The sequence below is a fragment of the Rhea americana genome, unplaced genomic scaffold, assembly GCF_003343005.1.
Source record: "Rhea americana isolate MKP2758 unplaced genomic scaffold, rheAme1 scaffold_347, whole genome shotgun sequence".
Classification (NCBI taxonomy): domain Eukaryota; kingdom Metazoa; phylum Chordata; class Aves; order Rheiformes; family Rheidae; genus Rhea; species Rhea americana.
In genome coordinates, this window is record NW_028186476.1 from 291882 (window position 1) to 316599 (window position 24718).

The following is a 24718-nucleotide window of genomic DNA, read 5'->3' on the forward strand; positions in this document are numbered from 1 at the left end:
CCAGCATTCACCTGGTTATGCGGTGGGACCCCAAAGAGCATGGGCTTATGCTGGATCTGCAGTCACTACACCTGGGTAGCTGCTCCCCTTCTGCTGTTGACAGCCAACAGGGTCTCCTGCACTTCCAGTATGAGATGAAGGACTGTGGCTTCTCCCGCCTGGTGAGTCAGGACCCTTCAGTGGGTGAAGCATGGAGTTGCTTGGATGCCCCTGAAGTGGCTGTGCCCTCCCTCTGGGGGGTCAAGGAGGGATGTTCTCAGAGCGGCTGGAGAAGAAGGATGTTCCTCTGGCTGTGGAAACTTTCTGTCTTGACCCCTGAGGAAGCCCTTTGTGGTATGGGCTCATGCTGAGGCTGTCAGCCCAGGACCATAGCTGAATGTTCAGGACAAAGAAGTCCTGAATGGCTTCAGACATCTTTGCAGATCAGACAGGTGGCTGGTGTGTGCATCCTGGCTGGTCCCAAACTGCCTGCTTGGTGGCTAGGAACCGCAGTGGGATGCTACCCTTGAGGGGGATGTGATCATGTGGTGGTGAAACCCACCCAGTGGAGAAGGAAAGACCAAGGGATGTACTGACTTCTACTGTCCCTGATGCCTGCAGGTGTCTGGGGATGTGGTGGAGCACCTTGCTGACCTGCGGTACCAACCACCCTATGGCAGTGTCAGCTACTATTCCAGCCCATTTGTTGAGAGGATCAGCTGCACTGGCCATGGGTAAGAGGGCAAGTCCTTGATGCTGAGCCTGGGCTGCCCAGCTCCTGGGTGCCTTGTCCTTCTATTGGTGCTACCTGGGTGGGCAGCAGCTGGACCTCTGCACTGTGCACATGGGAAATAGTCCTGCTGTGAGGCTCTGGCTCTGGGATGTGACCAAGCAGGGGAAAGGCCTCAAAGACACCCTTCAGGTTGGGCAGGGAAGCTGAGGGTTCTAGGGAGGCACAGGAAAATGTCTTTGAGCCCAGTTGGCCAGAGACAGGGAGCAGGGATGTGGTGTATACTCTCATCTAATGAGATGCCTCTCCTAGGGGAAGCCACGTGGGTTCAGTGAAGGCAGCCCCAGTGAGGGGCCACCTCTCTGCCTTGGGTGCGCTGTCATTCTCCGTGGCCCTACTGAATGGTAAGATGGTCTCTCTTGGCCACAGCAGTGCTGCACCAGCCAGGCTGTGCCTGGCACTTGGACCAGGCACTGCTAAGAGACTCCTCAAGATCCAAGTATCTTAGCTGCTTCCTGCAAGGCCTCACATTTGTAGATGACTGGCCTTGTTGAAGTATCTATTGGGGTGTGCAAGTCCCCTTTGCCCTAGGTCAGGGGTGCATCTTCCCCAAGGGAAATAGGGATGAAGAAGATGGCTACCAGGCTGCCCTGTACAGGCTGGGAAGTACCTCCTTCTTCAAAAGGTATTGGTGGAGAATCTCTCCAGCATGCCCTCCCCAGCCTCAAAGTAACAGGGGACCTCAGAAGGACACCAGACAGATGGAGACCTTTCATGTTTAATGGGGCAAGCCATCTCCCAGTACCTGTTTGACCAAGTGTTAACTCGTGTGCTCACTGACAGCAGACCTCAGTGCCCCATCAGACCTGCCAGTCTTTCTGCTGGGCTCTCAGATCCAGCTTGTGTTTGCTGTGGAGAGACATTTTCACCAGCCTCTGCAGATTTTTGTGGATGAGTGTGTGGCCACTGCAACCCCAGATCTGCACAAGTCCCAGAGGAACTACACTATCATCACAAATCACGGGTGAGTGGTCATGAATGTCTAAGCATTGTCTGCTGCAAATCGATTTGCAGTGAGGCCAAGGTCAAAAGAAACTTGTTGCGACAGCTGAGCAGCTCTAAAAGCCCAGCATGGACATAGCTCAGGGATGTGCCAGTGGCATGGCTCTAAATCACAGGAGATGGGAGATGAGCAGAGTGTGATGGCTATGGCGACTGCAGGGACTAACTGGGCCCTCTGGTTCCAGGTGCCTTGTGGAGGGTAAGGTGGCGAACTCCTATTATTTGCCAAGAGCAACCCCTGAAGTTCTCCAGCTCTCCTTGCAGGCCTTTGAGTTTGTTGGTGCAGGCTCTGATGTGAGTAAACAACTGGGTCTGGATAAAGTTCGAGGGGCTTTGAAGCCTCTAGTGTTGGCTCTTGGAGCTACAGGAAGGAGACTTTGATATTCCTGCTGAAAAGCTAGTGGCCACGGGGGAAGGTAGCAATCCTCATTCCTGGATTTCCTCAYCACTTGGAGGATGGCAGGAGAAATCCTCCATCTCCTGCAGAGCACCAGATCCCTGAGCCAGCAGCCCCAAGCTGAGATGCTCTTCACACCTGTGGGCTACCAGTTGCGCCTACAGCAGGGCTGGGCATAGTCCTGGTCTCTGCCCATTCCTGTGGGGAAAAAAGACCTCTAGTTTGCAAGTGGGGTGTCTGGGCACATCCTCATTTCTTTCTCTTGCAGATCTACCTCCACTGCCAAGTGCTCATGTGGGACCCTGTGCTGCGTGCAGATGCCACTAGGAAAGCCTGTTCATTTCACAGGGATACTGGCAGGTATGGACTTGTGGGAAATGCTGGCCTCCAAGAAGAGAGCCAGCCAGAGCCTCTTCATTTGCCCTTCTTGTAGGGCTGTTCCAGATAGTGCTAACTCATGCATGTTTCTGCAGAGTCCCATAGTTCTGCCACTGGTGGAGCTTGCCCCATTCTCATGAATAGCATCTGGGGCTTGCAAAAGCACTCGCTTTTCTACATCCAACACACACTGAAGCAACAAGAATGGCTGTACTAGTGTGGAAGTGAGTCCCAAATGGTCAGGCTGAGGCAGAGCTGCAGGCTCTCTCAGGACTACTTCCTGGTAGTGGGTGACAGCTGCAGTGGCAGGAGATGTGGGGAACTGTCCCTGCCCTGCCACTGAGGCCACCATCTCTCAACTGTTTGTGATGCTATCCAGTGACATGAGGCAGGTGCTGGGGATGCAGTGTCTGGAGCATCTTTCCAAGGTCCTCACCACCCATAGAGTTTCCTGTGATGTGCCCAGGCTACTCCATGCTGGGCACAGCAGCATCTCACTGATGGTCCCTGTGCTGCCTCCTAGGTGGGAGCTCCTGGATGACCCCTCTGCAAGCTCTGTGTGTGACTGCTGTGATAACCATTGTCCTGGCACCAGCTCTCGGGCCAGGAGGGACCTGCATGGTGAGGATGAGCCTCGCTGTTGGGAATGCCTAGAGTGCACCTCCCCCCCCCCCCGTGCTTGCCCCCTTGAACTCCGTGGAAGGCAACAACCTTGAGGTACAGGGATGCCTCAGGTCACCATGGCTGATGTCATGTTCTCTGATCATCCAGAAGCAGCTGTGACAAAGCTGTCATGGGGATGGCATGTGGGCTTGAGCCCATAGATGCATAGATGCACCTGGGGATGGGAACTATCCTGGAGCTTGTGGAGGAGGCAGGACCAGCTTCAAGGAATTGGAGTTCACTTCCCATACCTCAGTGGAGGGCTTTCTCCTTTCACAGGCACACTGGATGAAGACCAGCTTGCACACACCATCCTCATTGGGCCCCTCAACGTGCAGGCCCCGGCTCCAGGGCTTGGCAGCCCCATGCGGGACCCCACCAGCCCTGCTGCAGTGGACAGTTGTGGAGGTTAGGAATGGGTCCTGTGTCAGCGGGGCCACAGGGCAAGGGGTGACACCAGCCATCTCCTGCTGCCTTGCTGTGCTAGGAGCAGGAGCTGGAATCTCAGCTTCTGCCCTGTTCATCCTGGTCATTGGACCCCCTGTGGGTACCAAGGCCTTGCCAGAGTTGGGTGTCAGGAATGAGTGGAAAGCAAATGTCCAGACAAATGAGATGCTCTCCTCCCTTTCTTGCAGGAGGAAGCAGGGTCTGACTGCTGGCTCATGTGCACACTCATCCCTCCTCTGCTGGCTGTGGGTACTGCAGTGCTGGGTGCTCTGGGTCTGGGACCAGATCAGCACCACCTGCTACTTGCCTCTGTTCAGTACCGAGGGAGATGTCTAAGTCCTATTAAACTATTTCCACACTTGGACTCTGTGTGTGTGTGTGTGTGTGTAAATGCTTTGAGTGCAGAGGGGGGTCAGCAGGGTGGGTGCTAGATGGGTGGGAGGGGCTCCAAGCCTGAGGGGGCTGTGCTGGTCCTGCCAGCCCCTGGCTCTGCTGCCAAAGTGCTCCCTTGGAAGAGGGTTGCACTAGCTGCAGGGTTGGGTAACCTGTTCTGGCTGCCTGTGGGTCTGAAATGACATAACTTCTGCTGCATGTTGGCTAGGGCTGCCCTATGCAGCACTGAGTGGCTCTTTCCTTTGCTCTCTGCAGCTTTCCCCAATGACTGCAATGAGGCATGCTGAAATGCAGCAGCAGTTCCTGAGAGTATGTGAAGTGGCTGCAGTTCAATTGCAAAAACAGCAATGCAGGAAGTCACTACCCTCCACTCGCCTGGTGCAGGCTGTCTACCATGTAGTGGGCTCTGCTTTGTGTACCTGCCAAAACCAGGTTGGGAGCAAGGGACCTACAGCCTGGCTGGGGGGTCTGCAGCAGGGAGAGGCCCTGGAGGTACTTCTTGGGGTGCAGCTGTTCCTGTCACATTGGAGTCTCTCTTTGACAGAAGACAGCTGAGCACCCTGTGGAATCAGCCCTTTTCCTCTCAATGCTTGTGTTTTTTTGCGGGTAGGAGCGCTGGGTGGATGCAGGTGTTAAGGGGGCTGTGCTGGGGATTTTAAACCATTTGAGACAGCCAGGAGCCACGGCTGAGGTTCAGGTCTCTATCCTGGCCACAACTGCATTACTAACCTGGCCAGGCCACTCATGCCCCCAGTCTTGGAGAGCATCTAGGAGCAAGCCCCTGGGGCCAGGCAGGAGCAGAGAGACACAAAGGAGTGTGGTGCTGCTATCCTGCTGCTGCCAGCATGTGCTAAGCACTCGCAGCTGCCAGGATCACAACACAGGCTGAGCCAAGCAACAAGACAGGGGACAACCAGGAGATGTGTGCTGCAATCCAACCGGGTGCCCAGGATGGCAGAAGCATGTCAGTCCTGCTGCTGGGGCTGGAGTCAAGCACCTTCTGGTTTCTTAGTGAGGGAAACATGGAAATGCCCCGTGCCGGGCTAACAGCCATGCAGCCATTCTTGTGAGCTTGACAGGCTGCAAGCCCAGCTCTGGCACTATCTGTGCCAGCCTGCCCCTGCCTTTCAGTAAAGCAGCCTTAGCTTCACCTGCTCCAGCCGCAGCTAGGAATCAGCAGTACCCTTATTAGGGTAGTAGGTATTAGGTAGTACCCTTGCACAGCATGACCTGGGTGTGCTGGTGGATGACAAGTTGACCACGAGGCAGCAATGTGCCCTTGTGGCCAGGAAGGCCAATGATCTCCTGGGGTGCATTAGGAAGCRTGTTGCCAGCAGGTTGAGGGAGGTGATCCTGCCMCTCTACTCAGCCCTGGGGAGGCCTCATCTCAAGTACTGCCTCCAGTTCTGGGCTCTCCAGGACAAGAGAGACGTGGAGCTACTGGAGAGATCCCAGCGTAGGACTACAAAGATGATGAGAGGGCTGAAGCCTCTGCCCTATCAGGAATGGCTGTGAGAGCTGGACCTGTTTAGCCTGGGGAAGAGAAAACTGCGGGGGGATTTTATCAATGTCTACAAGTCCCTGAAGGGAGGGTGTCAAGGGGATGGGCACAAACTCTTTTCAGTTGTCCCATGCAAAAGGACAAGAGGCAATGGGCACAAACTGAACCACAGGAAGTTCTGCCTGAACGTGAGGGGGGATTTCTTCACTGTGAGAGTGACAGAGCACTGGAAGAAGATGCCTGGAGAGGTTGTGGAGTCTCCTTCTCTGGAGATATTCAAAGCTTGCCTAGATGCAACCCTGTCTAACATGCTCTAGGTGACCTTGCTTGAGCAGGGAGGCTGGACTAGATGATCTCCAGAKGTCCCTTCCAACCTTACCGATTCTATGGTTCTATTGAAGCACTTGGGAAGGGGTGCTTGGGAGCACACAGGTCCGCAAAATCAAGGCAGTTTCCCCAGGGAATTAAGCTGGCAAAATCCTGGCCCTAAATGCTTAAACCGCAGTGCTATGCTAGCTCGTACGGGCATATATAGTGATGGCCAGGAGCACCCTTCCCAGCTGCTTGGAAAAAGCCTTCCTCAGTCCAGCAGTCCCGGTTCAGGGAACAGCACTCAGGGTCCTACGTGGGGGCTGTGCTATCTCAGCTGAAATTGTCTCCTGAGCAGTACATGAAAAAGGCCACCGCAAGTCCCTGGTAACCGCAACTGGTTTTAAAGAAATGTGGCATCATCCTTCCCGTGGCACCAGAAACCCTCTGATGGCTTCAGCGGCTGCATGACCAATATCAGTGTGTTTTGGGCTCTGCTCCTACTGACTTCCTATGGTTAAGGGCTATATTTTAACACAGAGAATATTAAGCAAATTCAAAAAACAAAAAAAAAAAACAAACAAACAAACAAAAAAACCTCCAAGAGCAAAACACCCTGTCAGCCAGTGCTGAAGCAGGCAGCACAGCCTTGCGGGGCCACTTTCCCATGGTGCAGCTGCAGAAGAGGGGAGCAACCCAGTGTGCCAGGGGAGTCTGGGACCCCTGGAGGTCTGCACAGACCAGCCAAGCATGGCACAAAGGAGAGATGTTGCTCCACTGCCACCACAACAGGACCGGACACAGTCAGCTCATGGACCTTGTCACCTCAGAGAGGACTCTCAGAAGTGACAGCAGGACACACTGGCCTCCTCCATCCCCAGGGTTCACAGATCTGCCATGAGGCTTGCAAATTTGCCAGCTCATCACCTTGAGTGTGAGAGGGTCCTCTAGGGCAGGCTGAGCTACCCCCAAGGTTGGCAGCACCCACCTGGGGCTTATTTGCACCCAGTGCCCAACTGTTTAAAGGCCCCCAGGTGTGAGGGGGTGGGCACTGGAGGTTTTCTTCTGTAATGATGGGATCTTGCTGGTTTGTGTTGGTGTATGGGGCTGTGCTGGAGGTGGCAGGTGAGTGGGGCTGGGATGAGGACCCCTGCGTGAGGGAGACAGCATGACCCTGGCTGTCTCCATCAGTCCCTCAGGAAGGGAAGGGTGGTGGTGGTGGCAGCACTCCAGCAGCTGGGTGTGGGAGGGTGATGGGTGCTCTGCATGGGTTCTCCCTGTCTTCCCCAGACTCTGCTTGTGCAAGTCCTATAGCTGGAGAGGAGCTTTCTGTAAATGACCCTGCACTTTGGTGATGTGGAGCAATGGGACTTGTCCTGAGCTCCCTGTGCCCYGACCCTCCTTAGGGCTTGTGTTTCTCCAAGGGTCCAGGATCGGTGGGGTGACTGGAGCCACTCATGTGGTTGTCAGAGATGCTGTTCCATCTGCTCTGCCATGTGAGTAGCTCCAGGTCCATCTCCAGTCTCAGCTGGGGTCCTGTTGCCAGAGGGATATTCATGGTGTGGCCTGTCTGGTCCCAAGAGTGCTTGGTACCAGCAGCTGCCTGGGGTGATGGGGGTGCCTGGGGGCAGTTCAACCCTGCCTTTTTGGCAGGTTATGGAGACCTTTGGGTAGTACTGTCTTCTCCTCCTCCAGCTGGGCTCTCTGGGCATTGTCTCAGTGTGCTGCCCCTCAGCAGCTTCCTGGGGTGCTCTGTACTCCTTGTGCTGTGGCTGCCTATCTCCACAGGGCTGAGAAGKGCTACTGCAAGCAAAGCATTGCCCAAACCAGCTGCTGCTTGGCAGACTGGGAAGGTGCAGGTCAGGCACTCTGACCCAGGTCCTGGGAGATCAGACCCAGGCATCCTTGCTGTGCCTGGGGCATGCTGCTTGGGCCATGGCATGCTCAATACTTCCTCAGTCCTGTTAGCTAAGCTCTTCTCCTTTTACTGTAGCAACCACAATGGCTCCAGCTGTTTTGGTGTCCTTTCCTCCCGTGGTGGTGACTCCTGCAGCATCCCCCAGTGTGGAACCAAGGGCTGCTTCTGTGCCGGTTGGTGCTGTGGTGCCCAGCCCTCCCCTGGCAGAGACTCATGCTCCTCTTCATTCGGAGGAGCCAAGGATGAACTTCACCCTGAGGCTGCTGGACGGAGGGCACTCTGGTGGGTCCTGCCTTGAGCCGCAGGTCCTGGGGATGAGAACCCAGGACTGGTTCCAGCAAGGCTTCCCCAGAGAGGCCAGCTCAGGGATCACTTGGCAGCAGCCAGTGCTTTCTCCTGGGTGTTTTCCGTGCTAGAGACCCTCCATGTGAAGGTGGCCAGCCCTGCAGGACGATTTCTAGCATCTGGCTACTCACAGGGTTGCAGATGATACAGGGCTTTGAACAGCAGTGCCTGGAGATATTCCCCGTCACATGCCTGACACAGGCTTTTGGGAGGGAAGAGCGCTTGGCTGCCCCTCACCAGTCTGATTGGTGATGTGGTCCTTGTGTGCTCCTCAAGAGCAAGAAGACCAGAAAAGCTCTATAGCCCTAGGGAGCAGAAGGGGAAACCAGAGTACAGGAGAGAGAGCTGGCACACCTCTTGGGCTTCCAGGAGCAAGGGATCACCTGTCTGGTGGGCCTCAAAATAACATACCTGCAGGCGGGCATCTGTCTTACAGGGGTGGAAGCAGAGATGCTGGTGGGCTAAGAAGTCTGTTCTGCATCCCAGTCTAGAATGGARCAGGTCCAGAGCTGTAGTATTGATCTCAGCCTCCTGTCTCCATCAGGTGACCTCAATGCCATGAAGAAGCCCCAGGTGTTCATCCATGGCTCTCCCATCCATGTGGAGGCCAGGATTGARTTCAAGCCTGGCATTTCCCCGAAGATCTATGTGGACGAATGCTATGGGACAGACTCAAAGCACCTGAGCCATTCCAGGAGGATCTATGTGGTTGTGAACAACTGGGGGTGAGTGCCTGTGCAAGGAGGGGTGTACCATGTGGGGATGGGGATATGGATGGTGTGAGTGGTCTGTGACCAACTGTTTGCCTTGCTGCAGGGTTTAGATATCCTGAGGCAGGGCCGTGGGTCTGTCCTTTGTCTGCCTTCTCCTGTGAGAGCTTCTGCCTCCAACTTTGCTAGGGAAGTACATCTAGGGTAGAGCCTAGAGTCAGCCTCAGATATGTCCCTGGGTTGCTCTGGGTTTTTTTGGTCTCCTCTACAGGTGTCTGCATGGTCAGAAGTTGGGGAGCGTTGTCTGGCACCGGAGAGAGGAATCTGCCCTTCAGTTTACCATCCCAGCCTTTATGCTGAGCGATGAGCCCAAAGAAGAGGTGAGGCTGGGGTGCAGGTAAACTCAGTGACAGGGGAGAGGTCCTGCTCTGGGGAGGTCTCAAAGTGTTGTTCCTCCTGCGTCCCTCCTGCTCCCTGAGGCCTTGGCTCTTCCTGTTCCCTGCTGGAGTGTGAAAGGTGAGCCTAAGAGGAAGGACATGGAAGTGCATAGGAGGCATGTGAAGCAGAAAGCTCCCAAAGAAGGCTGCAGCTCAAAGCAAGGCCTTGGTTTAGCTAACCAAGGTTTTACATGGCCTATATCGCCTTCTGCACATGCGATTGACTGCCCCACCATGGTGCTTTGGCTGGGCCTCATGCTGCCTCTGAGGATGGGCTGGATGTCTCAGCAGGTCTACCTGCACTGCCTAGTCTCTGCCTGGGGCACCTGGGCTGCCCAGAGACATGACAAGAAATCCTGCTACTACAGCAACGCTTCTGCCAGGTAAGCTTGGCCTCTGTTAGGGGCTCCCTGCCTGCTCTCAGCATCTGAGTATCAGAGCACCCAGAGGTGCTCTAGGCACAGGTGCCAAGAAAGCCACTGGGCTCCCTTCCAGGGCCTGAGTCCCCTGTCTTGCTTYAAATGCCACCTCCTCTCCCCCAGTAGCTGGGCACTACAACCATAGGTCCCTCTTGATACAGACAAACTGCAAAAGTGCTTTCTGGAGTCCTGGGGATAGTCTTTTCCCTTGGGAAGCTGCCTTCTTGGGCAGCTGAGCCCTGGAGGGCTGGAGGATCTGCTGGAACGGCAGTGCCCAGGTCCCGGGAGTGGAAGATGGACCATGACGCTACTCAGCTCCCCCCCTTCCCCTTGCAGCTGGTGCAATGCAGAGGACCCTTCCCACAGTGCCCTGTGTGATTGCTGTGACACCCACTGCCCTGCTGGTGATGCCCTCCCCAGAGAGCTGTCAGGTACCTATCCTGGGCTGTCATCACCTCTGGTGCTTTGTGTGTGCATATCTTGCCTGGGGACTCTTGGTCCATGGCTGCTGGTGGCTTCTTCATAGTGATAACTTGCTTGGCCAAGGCTAGCTGAAACCCTGCAAAACTCTGAGCAGTTGGGCTTTCTGCTAAGGCATACTCGTGTGATTTGGGGGTCCAAACCTGGGCACAGCCTTCTGGACAGGGAGCAAGTCCCTGTAGATCTATGCAGGACTGGCTTGCTGCAGCCTCCAAGTAAGGGTACTCTCCCCCTCCAGGAGTCCTGGGCCATTGGGAGGGAGCATCTCTGACACCTGAGCTGGAGGGGCTTTTGGTCACACCRTGATGTTACAGCAAGGATCAGGGACACAAAGTCTGAAAGGGCCATGCTCTCACTGCAGAGTTCCCAGGAGAGGGGGTGCTCCACCAGAAGATGGCTGGGCCTCTGCTGGTACAGAAGGAGGAGATCCCRTGGTATGAAGGTGTGTGGACAGACCTTGCTCTGCTGAGATGTGGGTCAGATGGCTCCACACCTCTGTAGTCCCCATGCCCTGCTGAGCTGGTTCAGAGGGGTCTGGAGCTCTGGCTCTTAGTGCTGTGATGGCCTCTCAGCCTGGGAGCGAGCACTTCCTTCCTCCAAAGACTAGGAAGCCTAAGAGGTGCAATTCCATCCCCCTCAATACAATCCCTGAAACCTCTTTTCTTTCTGCAGCACCATGCCGCACAGTGAAAAGGTTCCTGCTGGCCAGTGTAGCATTTGTGGGCAGTGCGCTTGTGGCAGCTGGCCTTGTGGGAGGCCTCCTTGTCCTGGGCTTGGCTGTGTTCCGCTTGCACAAGCACAGCAGAAGGCCCCGGCTGCTGAAGACAAGGAGGCACTATCCCTACCATGCAGAGCTGCAGACTGTGGTGGGGGCCCTCGTTGTCTCTGAAGGGTCAGAGAAACAGCAGGAGTCCAATATAGGTTATTCAAGCATGAAGCATGGCACAGCTTGAGATTGGATACCCTTGTCCTCCCCAATACAAGTTTTGGGKTTTTTTTTTTTCTGTAAACTGTCCTGTATCTAATTCTCTGTTGCAGGAAGGAGTAAGCTCCTAGAGGCTACAGGGATCTGTGGCCGGCAGCCTTACCTAGGGGCAAGGTATGACAGTGACACATCCCTTAGACCATCTAGCTCTGGTGACACGTCCAAGTGTCCCCAGCCTGTGATGCACAGCCTAAAAGTGGATGTTGTGGAGCTGGTGGCTCCAGGCTGGAGCAGTGCTAGGACTTGCCTGCTCTGCAGAACCAGGGTTGTGGGAGGCAGCACCTGAGCTGATCAGAGATAGTGGTGGCTCCTTGGCCATTGTCCCCAGGCTCCCCTAGATGTCTGCTAACAGGGGTTAAGGAGGATTAGGGACATCCCTGGTAGCTCTGYGGTATGGAGAGGGTCCCAGCTGGGGCTGGTTTAAGAGAAATGGGTACAGGGTCCTGTTGCTGCATGTTTGGGTGACAGGTTGGGGCATCCAGCTCCTTGCCCAAGGGCACTGCATGGGRACTTCCTGGTGGTGCACAGGGAGATGCAGGGATCTGGCTCTCCCACCTCCTGAAGGCTGTGGAGGGTTCCTGGCTGCTGTTCTCTCAGAGGCTGGGACTGGTGCATGCCAGCAGCTGTGGCTGGGAGGAAGGTGGTAGGAGCAAGGCTGCAGTGGCTGTCGCAGCATGGCCAGCCAGGTGTGTCTATGTGGAAAAAGGAGCCATGCGCCCAGAGCTGGTCCTGAGCCCAGCACGCAGCAGCTCCTCTCTACTGCCTGTGTTTCCTAAAGTGCCAGCAGCACTTCAGTATCCTAAACACTCCATGGAGCCGGAGCAGGGTCAGATCTGAAATGGTTTATTAGGACCAGTCTGTGAGCAGAGTCAATAGGTGCCAGCAGAGCAGACCATCTGATGGGGCTTCTCTGGGGCTGTGACCTGAGGATGATTTCACAGTGAACGGATTGCAGCAGCCTAAGTCATCAAAGTGCCTTGGTTTCCTACCAGTCCTGAGGATGGGGCTGGTCTGGCTCTGCCAGGAACCCCTAGTTGCTGCTGGCTTGGTGCAGGCCCCGCTGAGAGCTAACCCCCTCCAGGAGCCAGTCCCACTGGTGAGCGAAGTGCATGGTGCAGGGTTGGCGCTGATGCAGGGGGTGGAAGGGTGCCACTAGCCCCTTGAGTTGCACCACGGTGGCTCAGGATGAGGATGGGGGTTCTCCCTCAGTGCTGTAGAGCTTGCGAATGCTGGAGTCCATGAGGAAATCCACAGCCCTGCAGGGGGGCGAAGAGCAGGATGAGTAGGGGCCTGGAGGTGGCAGGCAGCCAGCTTGCCGCACAGGGGTCAGGCCAGGCTCCTGCTGCGATGCCAGGCATCCCCCAGGCAGGGGGCAAGGGCCCTCAGGCCTGGWCCTGCACACTGGGGTCTGTCCCATATCTTTCCCATTCCAGAAAGGGGCTTAGAGTAGCTTCTGCTTTGTTCTTGCCCCAGCAATCCCAGGATATTCCCACCTTCTTCCTTCCCAGGATTTAGGAGGGAGGGAGGGAAAAGGCAAGAGGGCTAGACCTGGAGCAGATCCTTGTCCTCCCCAGGCAGCACCTCAACAGCAAGAACTAGCACTGGGCCCCTGCCACCCCGCACGTCACAGAGACCAGACTCTGACTGGCTGAGCAGGGTTGGAGCACAGCAGAGGCAGCAGCCCTGYCCCACCCCATCAGCCTGCCAGGGCCGAACACAGCGCTTGCCTGTCAATGGGTTTGATGATGAAGGGGATGGTGGCGAGCCCCAGTGCCGTGGTGGTCCACTTGCGGACAGGGAGCGGCCAGCGGGTCAGTGAGCCCAGGAGGTGGAGGGAGGCAGCACAGATGCGGTTGATGGTGAAGCCGGGGATGGCCACRGAGGCCAGGCCTTGCCACACAAAGGTGTCTGCCACGGCCACCCCCACCCGCGCCGTCTTGCCAGAGTCGTGTGCGTGGGCCTGGCGGGGGGAGGGGGTGGACAAAGAGAGCCTGGGATGAGGCCGAGGGGAGGGTGCCATGGGCTGGCGCCTCTGGGCCACCGCCGCAGAGGGGCAGGGGGCACGCGCCGGCCGCAACACTCACCGCTGCTGCTCTCTTGCCCTTGTCCACGGCATCTGCCGTCACGTAGGCAGTCGCCACGCCGTAGCTGGCCCACACCAGCGCGGCAGGCACAATGGCGCGGAAGGACTCTCCCACCTCATTGGCGTAACCTGGGRGCCAGGACAGGTCAGGAGGGGCCGGGGTGTTGCCCCCCTCCCCCCGCCGCCACCCACTCTCACATGGCAAGAAGGGAGGAGGGGGGCAGGGTCTGCTCCGGAGTCCCCAGCTTTGGCCCCTGCGCCGTGGCAGCCAGCTCGCCGCACGGGGGTCGGGCCGGGCTCCCGCTGCGACGCCGGGCGCCCCCCGGGGAGGGGGCGAGACCCTCCCCCCTGGGCCTGATCCTGCAGGCGCGCGGGGCTGCGGCAGCCGCCGGAGCCCGGCCCCGGCCGGCCGGCGGGGTGGGGAGGGGACGGGGCAGCCCGGTCACCTTGGACCACGCGCCGGGGTGCCGCGCGGGACCCCCGCGCACGTGCCGGTGCGGTGCCCACGGCGCTCACCCAGGTAGCGGACCCACGTGTCCCGGTAGAGGTCATGCTCTGCCGCCCCCATAGCGCGCTCCCGCCGCCGCCGCCCTCGCGTAGAGCCGCCGGCCCGGCCCACGGAGCGTCGGCAAAGTGCGCCGCACACCCCGCCCCGCACGGCCCCGCCCGCTGCCCGCGCCGCACCCCGCCGCTCTTCGCCCGCCACGCTGCCGGGAATTGGCAGACACTCCCCCCGGACGCGAGTAAGCATCTTCGCGACTCTTCCGCCCCATAGAAAGATGGCGGCGGGGGCGGAGGTGCTGGCAACCACGTGACCTGGGCGCCTCCTACGCAACTGCATGTGTGCGTAGCGCACGGGTCCTGGTGTTGGACCCGCGCCAATGGCCGCGCCAGGGGGATGCTGACGCAATGCTCGCGCCAGAGGGGCGGGTCACGTGGGGACATCGAGGGCCCCGGGCGATGGGGCTGGGGCAGGGCCAGGCTCGTTGCCGGGCTGGTGACACAGCAGGGGCTGTTATGGGGCCGCGGGCGCCAGTCGCAGCSATGGGGCAGCCCCTGGTACCTGGGCCGAGCCGCCTCAGCTACAGAGAGCAGGCGAGACGTGTCTCTGTCCATCCCTTTACTCCTGCAACATCCCTCACGTCGCCATGCCTCCCGGCTTGCCTAAGGCACACGTGGGGTGCTGCCCGCCGGCCCCAGCACCCCATCCACCCCTCCTCAGCCGTGTGTCCCACGACAACGAGCCCCCAGCTCCGTCCAACCGGCAGCAGTGGAGAGGGGAAGTCTCCTTCATTAGCCAGTGCTGCCCTCAGGGTGCGGAGAGCAGCCCTTTGGGACTGTTGCAGCCCAAAAAGTGCAGGGTGCATGTGTGTGTGTGCTTTGGGGGGGTGGGGGGGGCTGCCCAGGCTATAAGAAGCAAAGCCCTCCACTGGCATAAGGGGCAGGTTCTGCCTCGCTTGGCTCTGAGGGGGGCAGCACCCACACAGGGCAAGGAGGTAGCAGCTTGCCCAGCAGGGCTGACAAAGCCCCCCCCCCCTTGCACCCTTCCAGCAAGCAGGTGGCAAGACCAATGTCGATGCCAGCTTGAGGCAGGGCACCCAGGGAAGCTACCCTTGCACCCTCAGGCACTTTGCATAGAGTCACCTCCGGGGGGGTGACAGAGGGCATGACACACCATCGTGCTGGGGGCCAGACCATAGGGCTGAGGGAAGCCAGCAGGGTAAGGCACCAGGCACAGGCATTACGGGCTGTTATTGAGGGCCACCTCGCTCATCTTGTCCCCCAGTTTCTGGATCTGCTCCTCCGAGGTCTTGTCCGGCAGCAGGACCTCCACAGTGTAGCTGACCTTCTTGGCATGGATRTAGCTGTAGGTGTTGTCAAAGCGCAGCACATCTGCGAGCAGGAGGGGTCAGGGTGTCAGGGAAGACCCTATGGTGGGGAGCATCACATCCTGCTGTTGCCAGAGTCAGGGCAACCAGGGCCACTCGCTCCCTCTCACCGATACCTCAGCCAGCCTCTGTCCCAATGACTGTTTACAGGGCAAGTTGCAGGTTTGCTCTGCAGCCACCCCCTATCTCCCACCCATGACTCACATAGTGGGGTGCAAGATCTCACTGCTGCCCTGGCAGAATCAGCAGGGATGATGAGGGGACACTCACAGATCCCAGGTGCTGAGCAGGTGAGGGAGCCATCCTCGGGCACCATGTGCGAGTTGTAGCGCTGGTTAGGGTAGACCTCAGTCATGTCGCCGGCTCGCTGCCGCTCCCCGATCTTCGTCTTCAGGTACACCCCAAACCCCACGTCAGCCCCCTCTGACCTGAACTGCCACCTGCCAAAGAGAGGCGGACAGTATCATGTCCTGCCATTGGGGCAGGCATCTTCTTCCAGGTCCTTATCACCCCAATTCCCCATTTTGCCAGCCCAGCCACTCCCTCACCTGAGGACACAGCCGGGGAAGAGAATCTCATACTCGACCTGGTGGGACGAGCCCCGGTTTACCACCACCGTGTGCTCATACTGCTGCGTTAGCTGGTCCCGCACGTAGTACTTCTGGGGCACATCCCCACCGTAGTTAATCTGGAAGGGGTTGGAGCCAGCCATGACCACAGGGCACTGTGGGCTACCTGCCCTCACTGAGGAGGGCTCATAGGATGGCAAGGAACTCTTCCTACCTTGCTCAGGCACTTGGGGTTCCCATCGAGGTCCGTGAGGGTGCCCCCATACTCCACAGGGATCTGCTCAGGGTCAATATATTTCTGCAAGACTTCCTTCCAGTTAGCTAGCAGGGCAGAGGACAGCAGGTTGGGGGGTGCTTCCTGGAGGGCCATAACCTACAGAGGAGCTCTTGGCCCAACCAAAGGGTCTTCACTTGGGCTGATTCCTGAGGACACCCTCAGGGTTGGCCCAGCAAAGCCCTGGGTGGACAAAAGCAAACAGGGAGACTGCACCCTGCTTTCAGCTTATGTCTCACCCTGCTGTGGCTGGCTCTGCCTCTGGCCTGGGGCTGGGGAGACAGACCAGTCCTCCCACAGCTTCCTCCTCTCCCACCCACCACAGTCAAGGAAGGAGTCACAAGTCTCACACCCCTCAGAAACCATAATGTTCAGCCACCTCCTAAGAGCCCTGAAGGGTGAAGGCTCCACTCGCCCCTGTTGGGACATTCTAGGCCAGTGGGGAATGGTGGGCTGGATACAGTCCCAGAGGATCCCCACAGAGCCTAGAAGCAGCCCATAGGTCTTCTTCCTGCCCCTCCAGCCAAAGGAGGAGTGGGGCAGCCCCAGGGACAAGTATAGCAGGGCCTGAGCATAACTCACATCCCAGCACCACGACCTTCTTGCGAGTGTCCTCACTCAGGAAGTGCTTGATTAGGTTGTAGGCCACTGGGAAGATCTTGGGAGCTGGGAAAGGGAAGCCAAGCATTATAACAGTGGCAGCCCAGAAACATGGGTTTTTGGTCCAGCTCTGCCTTTGGGGCTGAACTCACCTTTCACAATAAATAGGCGCTTCAGGGATTCGGGGTAATTCTCTTCAAACATGGACAGAAGCTGCAAGATGGGGAGAGCTTTAGTCAAAGGGAAACCCAATGTTCACCTTCCAGCCTCAGCTCCCCCCTGCCCCACTCCCCCCAAGGGATGTGGGACAGCACATAGGACACCCTGAGCTCCAGGGATCCCCCAAAGGCCTCTGGAGCCAGTGGCACTGCATGCTGGTTTCCCAGCCACAGCTGCCCATGGGGTGGCCTGCATCTGGCCAGGCTCCTGTGAGGATCTGCTCTTGCATCAGCCCTCAGAGCCACGAGTCAGACCAGATCCGTGAGTCAACACCACACCAGCCCAGGGACTACAAGGGAGGAGGTTTTGACCCCAGCAGCATTTCCATCCTTCCCTCCCATGGGGAGATGTGCTGGAGACATCCAGAGCAGAGGTGGGTAGAGACACCAGCAAGCCCCTCACCTCTCCATACGTGTCCACAGCTGGCTTCCAGAGGTGCTTCAAGCCTAGGCCTTCACAGTCATAAACCATCAGCACCATTTCAATCTTCCTGCCCAGCTAGGAGCAAGGGAGGACATGGTGTCATGCAGAGGCTAGCCCCTGTGGGGCACCAGACCCCATGGAGAGGAACTTGCCACGGGACAGGGTGAGCAGATGGCTTCAGGGCAGGACTCCAGCACCCTGCGGTGCTGGCTGCAGTGGAGTGGCAAGCTGCACCCAGGCCAGCAGGCAGACATGCCCTGGGTTGGCCTGTGGTTATACAGGCAGCCAGTTTGCATGAGGAAGCAGTGGCTATTGCCAAAGCACTGCTTGCAGCCCAACCCTGAGCCCAGCCACGCGTTCCACCCACAGGTTCCCACACAGCCCTGGTCACCCCATGGCTTCCTACCCCACCACCCTGCAAGAGCAGGACAGGCCGCTGGCAGCCATGGCATCAGGGTGGCAGGCAGGGGCTGGGGTAGCCCAATGCCAAGCCCTGGCCAGGCCAGACCCTCACACAGCCAGAGCCTCCTCCAAAACATCAGCGCAGACAGAAAGGCCATAACGACAAATGTGTGGATGGTGGGGCAGAGAGACAGGGTAGGATGGGGATAGAGGGGACATGGGCCAGCGGGGACAGCAGGGCTGGATGGGACATGAACTGGCAGGACCGAAAGAGACAGGGAAGCCAGCAGAACGTGGGCGGTAGGACCTCACCTTCTGACTTTGCTTCTCACACTCATGCCGCAGCACCTCACAGTCGCGGAACTTGTTCTTGAGCAAGTCCTGCTTGGAGGCAGAGAAGAGCAGCCCCTTGGCATCCAGAGGGCCGATGATGTCATACCAGATGGGGCAGCCCTCCCGGTCATAGCCGCACATGCCCCCAGACATGTATTTCCTGATCACCTGCAGGAGCAGACAGGACCTCAGGGCCTGGGAGGCACGTGGGCCTGGGGAGGTTCATACCCCATGGCCAACGGAGACTCACCTCAGGGGGCTCCCAGTCAAGGATGTTATCAGCATTCATGTACTTCCGGACCTCTACATGCTGCAAACGTAAGGCAGAGCAAGCCGAGGTGAGGGGACTGGCATCCCCATGCTGCTGGATCCATCACACTCAGGCTGCGGTCATGGATGGGGAGCGCTCTGAGCCTGACCGCTCCAGCCCCTCAACCAGGGCACACAGCAGTAAGGTCTCCCATGTCGGGAGAGGAGGATTGGGTTCAGGGCCCCAGCACGGGGCAGGTTTTCCCCGCTTGGGCTGTCCCCACGTCCAAGGAAAATGTGGACACAAAGCAACCACGACACAGCGCTGGGGTTTCCTCCCCGAGAGCATCGCGGGGCAGGCAGGCCCCTCTCACCTTGCGGAGCATGGCCTCCGACTTGGGCAGGTCGAAGCAGCGTGCTGCAAGAGAGCGGAGAGGCTCAACCATGCCGCAGGGTCTAAGTGGGCACCCGAAGTCCGAGCAGGGTGAAACTGCCTCGTGCACCCAGGAGCTCCTGGCAGCCCTGCTAGACATCTGGGGCAGAGGGGATGGGGCAGTCCTTGCCCCAGATATGCCCCCCTGCGGGTCCCGGGCACAGGGCGACCACAGCAGGCCCTTCGGAAACCCGGACTGCGAGCTCCATTATCACCGAACCCACTGTCCTTGCCAATCTCTGCTCTTATCGCCTTTCTAAAGTCCAAGAAGAGCAGCCTGGCATGCACGCCAGCCCTGGGCAGCCTGCCCGCTGAGCAGCCCCCAGCTCCGGCCAGGCCATAGCCACCAGGAGCTCATGCTCCCTTCCTGCCCGCGCTCCCACGGCCCTTTCAGGCTCTCTGCCTCCCTCACCAAGTTGAAGGGAAGCCCAAGCCCAGCATTTCAGCGTGATGCCCCAACCCCTGCAGCTCTGGCTGCCATACCCTAATTGCTCCGGGCTGCTGTTTCCAGCCCAGCATGCTGGTGATGGGATGCTAGCTGCACACCCTGTCCGTGCATGCCGGGCTTCCCAGCCACCATCCTGGCTCCGGCCCCTACCATGCCCTCCCCATGCATTACCTCGGAGCCATTTCAAGAGAAAATAGTCATCCTGGGAGGGGAGGGACGGGAGCACATCCTTGAGGTTCTCCCGAAACTGTGGGGAGAAGAGCGACAATCAGTCAGTGCTCAGAGCCCCGCTCATGCCCCCATGGGCGCTTGCCACCCCGTGAGGCAATGGTGAAGCAAAAAGGCTCGAGGTTTGCTTCAGGAGAGAAGTGATGCCCCATGCTGCACCCACAAGGCCAGAGGTGCAAGCACAGGTGTGATGAGTGGGGTGGTCTCTGTTCTCCTCCCTGGTGAGTGACTGTCCCCAGGCCAGCTGCTGAGCAGGGCGTCCCTGAGCCAGCCTCCTTGTGTAAGGGGCCAGGGGTCCCTCAGAACACGGGAACAGCCCCGAGTAGCCGCAGCACACAGGCTTGCTGACCCAGGCATCCCCCTGGTGCAGTGGCCACGTAATGCAGGGCACAAGTCTCCCTGTGCCGTACCAGCCAGGGGCCCTTCCCTTAATGAGGCCGCTTAGGATTATCTCCATCTGAATTTAGGTGTAATTAAACCCCGGATTAGCTTCTTCACCCTGAGAAGAACAACACTGCTGAAACGGCAAACATCCAGCCACTCCAGCTGGGAGGTGCTGCGGGTTTCTCAGCTCGCCTTTCTCGCTCGCCCTCAAAGGAATTGCAGCAGGGAGGTTTCAGCAATGTGCCAAATTGCGCCCACTGCAAAGCCGGAGAGGGGGTTCCTGCTCAGCCAGCCACAGGCAGCACCCGCCGGGCCCACACGCTTGCTCGCACGTCGGAGGGGCAAGCAACCTGCGCCAGAACAAGTCACATCCAATGCCGAGGGGAGGGGATGTTCTGTCAGCGCCCACGGTGCAGGACGGAGTTTGATTGGCTTCGAAAACAAATGATAAGATAAAGTTTCCGAAGTTGCCCTCTCATCGGGATTAAACTGCACAGGGATAGATAAACCCTTAGGTGCCAGCCATAAACAGATAGAGGTGGGATCAGGCCAATCTGCTCTCTCCAGTGACCTTGCTACTCTCCAGGMCCCAGGTTTCAAGTCCAGCAGGGGATTCCCAACGTGTCCAAGCCCAGGGGAGCTCTGTATCTCTGGCGAAGTGGCCTGGGCATCATACTGCGGCTAAGAAACTGCCGGSAAAAGTGGGGAACTGGCATGGACCCGGATTTTCTAGCCTCCCATGGGCTCAGCACTTTCTCTCAGGCCAGGAAAGCAATGGAGTGCGCCCCAGCAGAGGTGGCTGGTGGCCCTGGGGTGCTCAGGCCCAGAGGACGTGGCCTGCACCATCTCCGCCAGGATGCCTTGAGCCAGGCCCCCGCCTGAGAAGCCGCCGCAGCCCCGAGGAAGCGCCGGCTGCGGGCTTCCCGGGAGCAGCGGGGTGAGCAACTCCTCAGGCAGGCGGGCAGCGCAGCCGCAGCCACAGCACGCCCGCGCCCCCGGGGCCTGCAGCCAGGCCCGCGCCCCCGGGGGGGGGGGCGGCTTTCCTCGCCCTGCCTTGCGCCGAGGACCCGCGCGGGAGCCGGCAGCGACAGGAAGAGCCGCGCGGGGCACAGGGGCAGCGCCGGCCCCTCGCCCGCCAGGGACCTCCGCTCGGCGATGCCCCCGCCGCGGCTCACCTGCGCCAGCGCCTCCGCCTGCCTGGGGCTGAGGTCCCCGACGCGGCCGCTCATGGTGCTCGAGCCCGACGCGGCTCCCCAAGGCCGGCTGAGGATGCGCCGCCTCTTAAAAGCCGGGGCGGCGGCGGCGGCAGGTTGCGGCGGCCCCGCCGGGAGCTCCGCCCCGCCCCGCCCCGCCGCGCCCCGCCCCGCCGCGGCCTTGGACCCTGCCCGCCGCCGCCGCCCGCGCGGTCAGCGCCTGCCGCCCCGGGGCCGGGGCCGGGGCCGGGGCCGGGGCCGCGCGGGGCGGGCACAGGGATGGAGAAGGGGATGGAGCCATGGGGCGGGGACGGGCCATGGGGCAGGGACAGGGATGGAGAAGGAGATGGGGCCATGGGGCGGGGACAGAGATGGAAAAGAGGGTGGGGCCATGGGGCAGGGACGGACCATGGGGCGGGGACAGGGATGGAGAAGGGGATGGGGCCACGGGGCAGGGACGGGCCACTGGGCAACGACAGGGATGGAGCCGGGGATGGAGCCATGGGGCAAGGACAGAGATGGAGAAGGGGATGGAGCCATGGGGCAGGGACAGAGATGGGAAATTAGGAGATGCCAGGGCCAGGGAGAGGGATGGGAGCCAAGAGGGGGTCACAGCCCAGGGACAGGGTGAGGGACGGGGCTAAGGGACCAGAGCAGAGGCCAGGCATGGAGGAAGAGTCCCAGTTCTTGCATTCTCACAGAAGCAAGAGGTGCCGTTTGCCCTGTGTGCCAGCTGGGCAGAGGGTTGTGTTCTCCTTGCCTCTGCCCACACGTGAAACGGGGTTGGGCTTCATCCCATCATGGCCAAGCTTCCYCAGCCATCCTTCCCCTGCACATCCCCTGTGCAGTGCAGGGTCACACACTGCCACTCTCTCCCTTGCCTGCTGGGGCCTGACATGCCTCCAGTGATGAGTGCTATCCACATCACTAGGACCACCTGGGCCAGCAGGACCTGTTCCAGTGCTTTGTCACCCTCACAGGAAAGAAATTGTTTCTTACATTCATGTGGACCTTCCTGTGTTTGAGTTTGTGCCTGTTGCCTCTTGTTTTGTGGCTGGGCACCACTGAAGAGAGTCCAGCCCCATCCCCTTGACACCCTCCCTTCGGGGACTTACACACATTGATAAGATCCCCCCCTCAGTCTTCTCTTCTCCAGGCTAAACAGGCCCAGCTCCCGCAGCCGTTCCTGATAGGGCAGGTGCTCCTGTCCTCTGATCATCTTTGTAACTCTATGCTGGACTCTCTCCCGTAGCTCCATGTCTTTCTTGTCCTGGGGAGCCCAGAACTGGACACAGCACTCCAGGGGTGGCCTCACCAGGGCTGAGCAAAAGGGGAGAATCACCTCCCTCGACCTGCTGGCAACACTCTTCCTGATGCACCCCAGGAGACCATTGGCCTTCCTGGCCACAAGGGCACATTGCAGCCTCGTGGTCAACTTGTCATCCACCAGCACTCCCAGGTCCTTCTCTGCAGAGCTGCTCTCCAGCAGGTCAGCCCCCAGCTTGTAYTGGTGCATGGAGTTATTTCTGCCTAGGTGCAGGACTCTGCACTTGCCCTTGTTGAACATCATGAGGTTCCTCTCTGTCCAATTCTCCAGCCTGTCCGGGTCTCTCTGAATGGCAGCACAGCCCTCTGGTGTATCAGCCACTCCTCCCAGCTTGGTAGCATCAGCAAACTTGSTGAGGAGGCACTCTGTGCCTTCATCCAGGTCACTGATGAAGAAGTTGAACAGGATGGGACCCAGTACTGAGCCCTGGGACACACCACTACAGGCCTCCAACTAGAGCTTGCACCACTGATCACAGTCCTCCGAGCTCTGTCTTTCAGCCAGTTCTCAATCCACCTAACTGTCCACTCATCTAGCCTTCACTTCCTGACCTTACCTAGGAGGATGTTATGGGAGACAATGTCTAAAGCCTTGCTGAAGTCAAGGTACCCAACATCCACTGCTCTCCCCTCATCTGCCCAGCCAGTCATTCCATCCTAGAAGGCTATCAAATTGGTTAAGCAGGATTTCCCCTTGGTGAATCCATCCATGACAGATCCCCAYGGCAAGACAGGCCTGTCCCATGGTGACCACAACAGGACGAGGCCAGAAATGCTGGTTCTGGGCTGCAYGTTTAACCCTTTTCCTCCAAAACACCTCTGGACAGGGCAGGCGGTAACCCAAGGATGCCACCCCAGAGAAACGTGTCGGCTTCAGCTGTAGTGGGAATTTTCTGCACCACTTTCCCACACCCGGCTGTGGTGATAGAGCCAATCCTCACCGGAGTTGTACGCCGGTCCCCCAGCACAGCCCATGTGGCTTTCAGGGCCCAGCCAAAATGAATAGTCATGAAGTACCGGCAGTGCCTTGACACAGCATATCTCTACTAAGGAAAAGCAAATATAGCTGGGATGCTTTGGATACCGAAGGCCTTCAGCATCTGAAGTCTGAAAACACCCTTGTCAGCATGTCTAAGCCATTCCCTCTTTCTTTCCTGAAAAAGCCACCACTGGTTTAGCTGCAGGTGGAAAAGGAGAAAGAGAAGGGCAGAGGAGTGATGGCTTGGGACGCAGCAGTGGCCTGGGCAGAGCAGAGGGCTCTCGCCCACCTGAAGGGGTGTGGGAGCAGCAGCAGTGGCCGCCAGTGCTGGGGACAGCCGTTTCAGTGAGGAGAAGGCCTTTGGCTGGATACCCACGGGAGGACRGCAGGGGTGGTTTGTCTTTGGCTCCAGTCCGAGCATCAAAGTGAAATCTGCCAGAAAAGGCAAGCTTGGAAACATCTGCCGGAGACAAAATCAGTCTGGGCTGCCGGCCTTTCCCGTGGCACAGCGGGATGGCCCCYAGCTGTCCACAGAGCTCCGAGTGCCCTGGGGCTCCGTCACAGACCCCTGCCGCCTCCTGGCCGCCTCCACAGCCCTGCAGCTGGTCCTGGCTCCCTCCTTGCCTGCCTCCCACCAGCTCTGCSTGCGGCGAATCCCACACCGGTAACTGCTCCCCCCAGCTTGAGGCTCTCTGTAGCAAAATATCATGTGRCAGGAGGGAAAGTGGAGAAGCAGGGGGTGCTGACACCAGATCAAAACTGCAGTTCTCCCGGCTTTCCAAAGCCACTGCCGCCGGGTGCCCAGCCGCGAGCACCATCCCACTGCAGCTGGGGTGTTTGAGTGCTCCAGGCACCTCTCAGGATGGGGACAAGACCCCAGGGGCTGTACCCCAGACCTATCCAGATGGATGCAAATGTGGATCCTAAACAAGCCACTGGTGCCCAAGCACCCTTTAGCCATGCGTCACAGCACCCATCCCTGCATGCGAGCGATTCGCCCCCTGTGGCGTTGTCTCCAGCTGACAAGGATCGTCAGGGCCGGTCCTGCTGGCTCCCCAGCAGTCTTGCCAGCCRGGGCACTGTGCAATCCCCAGGATGCAATTGCCTGCTCCTGGTTTTGGGGACCATGCAGGCCACGGCATGTCGGGAAACGGGCAGGGTGACAGCCAGGCTGTTGATCACCCACTCTAATAAGCAGGCTAGCCTGAAAGGCCTGTTGCAACCCCCTTCCCGGAGCCCACGGGAGGCTCCAACCCTGACATTGGTGGATTTACGATAATCCCCTCCTAATCTGCCCTAGTATGCGCCACTGCTGCCATTGCCCGGCCCCGCAGCTGCTGGCACTGCTCCCAGCGTGGCACAGTTCAGAGCTGGCTCCCTGGTTCAAAGGGGCAGCAGTTTTGTCCCCAGCTTGTCCCCCAAGGAGCCCACGCCAGGTCTCCCACTCCTTCCTGTGCTGGCATCTTCCCCCTCATCGGGTGCGAATGCCATAGCATGGAGAGATGAAACGGAGATCTTGCCAGGTTGCTAAGG

The 24718-nt window shown here is 58.9% G+C and overlaps 3 protein-coding genes across 7 annotated transcripts; 1 reads left to right on the top strand and 2 right to left on the bottom strand.

Moving 5' to 3' along the window:
* The first annotated feature begins 6932 nt into the window (after nt 1-6932).
* On the top strand, nt 6933-11121 carry LOC146592068 (uncharacterized). The gene is made up of 8 exons (XM_085311664.1): nt 6933-6984; nt 7853-8059; nt 8667-8847; nt 9104-9212; nt 9558-9652; nt 10025-10119; nt 10530-10610; nt 10841-11121. The coding sequence occupies exons 1-8, from the start codon at nt 6933-6935 to the stop codon at nt 11119-11121; spliced, it is 1101 nt and encodes a 366-aa protein (XP_085167790.1).
* An 859-nt stretch (nt 11122-11980) lies between these two features.
* MTFP1 (mitochondrial fission process 1) lies at nt 11981-14041 on the bottom strand. Of its 3 annotated transcripts, none has more exons than XM_085311690.1 (4): nt 13921-14041; nt 13238-13365; nt 12881-13113; nt 11981-12409 (listed from the first exon to the last, which is right to left on the bottom strand). In XM_085311690.1, the coding sequence occupies exons 1-4, from the start codon at nt 13985-13987 to the stop codon at nt 12334-12336; spliced, it is 504 nt and encodes a 167-aa protein (XP_085167816.1). In that variant the 5' UTR covers nt 13988-14041; the 3' UTR covers nt 11981-12333. The 3 variants fall into 3 exon arrangements, with proteins under 3 accessions (XP_085167816.1, XP_085167818.1, XP_085167817.1); XM_085311692.1 differs by lacking the exon at nt 13921-14041 and adding an exon at nt 13753-13872; XM_085311691.1 differs by lacking the exon at nt 13921-14041 and adding an exon at nt 13683-13866.
* Nucleotides 14042-14969: 928 nt separating this feature from the next.
* On the bottom strand, nt 14970-21012 carry SEC14L2 (SEC14 like lipid binding 2). 3 transcript variants are annotated; one of them, XM_085311684.1, is made up of 12 exons: nt 20863-21012; nt 19247-19322; nt 18569-18612; nt 18196-18255; nt 17925-18113; nt 17190-17285; nt 16721-16781; nt 16551-16634; nt 15909-16015; nt 15674-15813; nt 15396-15565; nt 14970-15129 (listed from the first exon to the last, which is right to left on the bottom strand). In XM_085311684.1, the coding sequence occupies exons 1-12, from the start codon at nt 20914-20916 to the stop codon at nt 14978-14980; spliced, it is 1233 nt and encodes a 410-aa protein (XP_085167810.1). In that variant the 5' UTR covers nt 20917-21012; the 3' UTR covers nt 14970-14977. The 3 variants fall into 3 exon arrangements, with proteins under 3 accessions (XP_085167810.1, XP_085167812.1, XP_085167813.1); XM_085311686.1 differs by lacking the exon at nt 17190-17285; XM_085311687.1 differs by lacking the exons at nt 18569-18612; nt 20863-21012 and having other exon boundaries at nt 19247-19287.
* Nucleotides 21013-24718: the final 3706 nt, after the last annotated feature.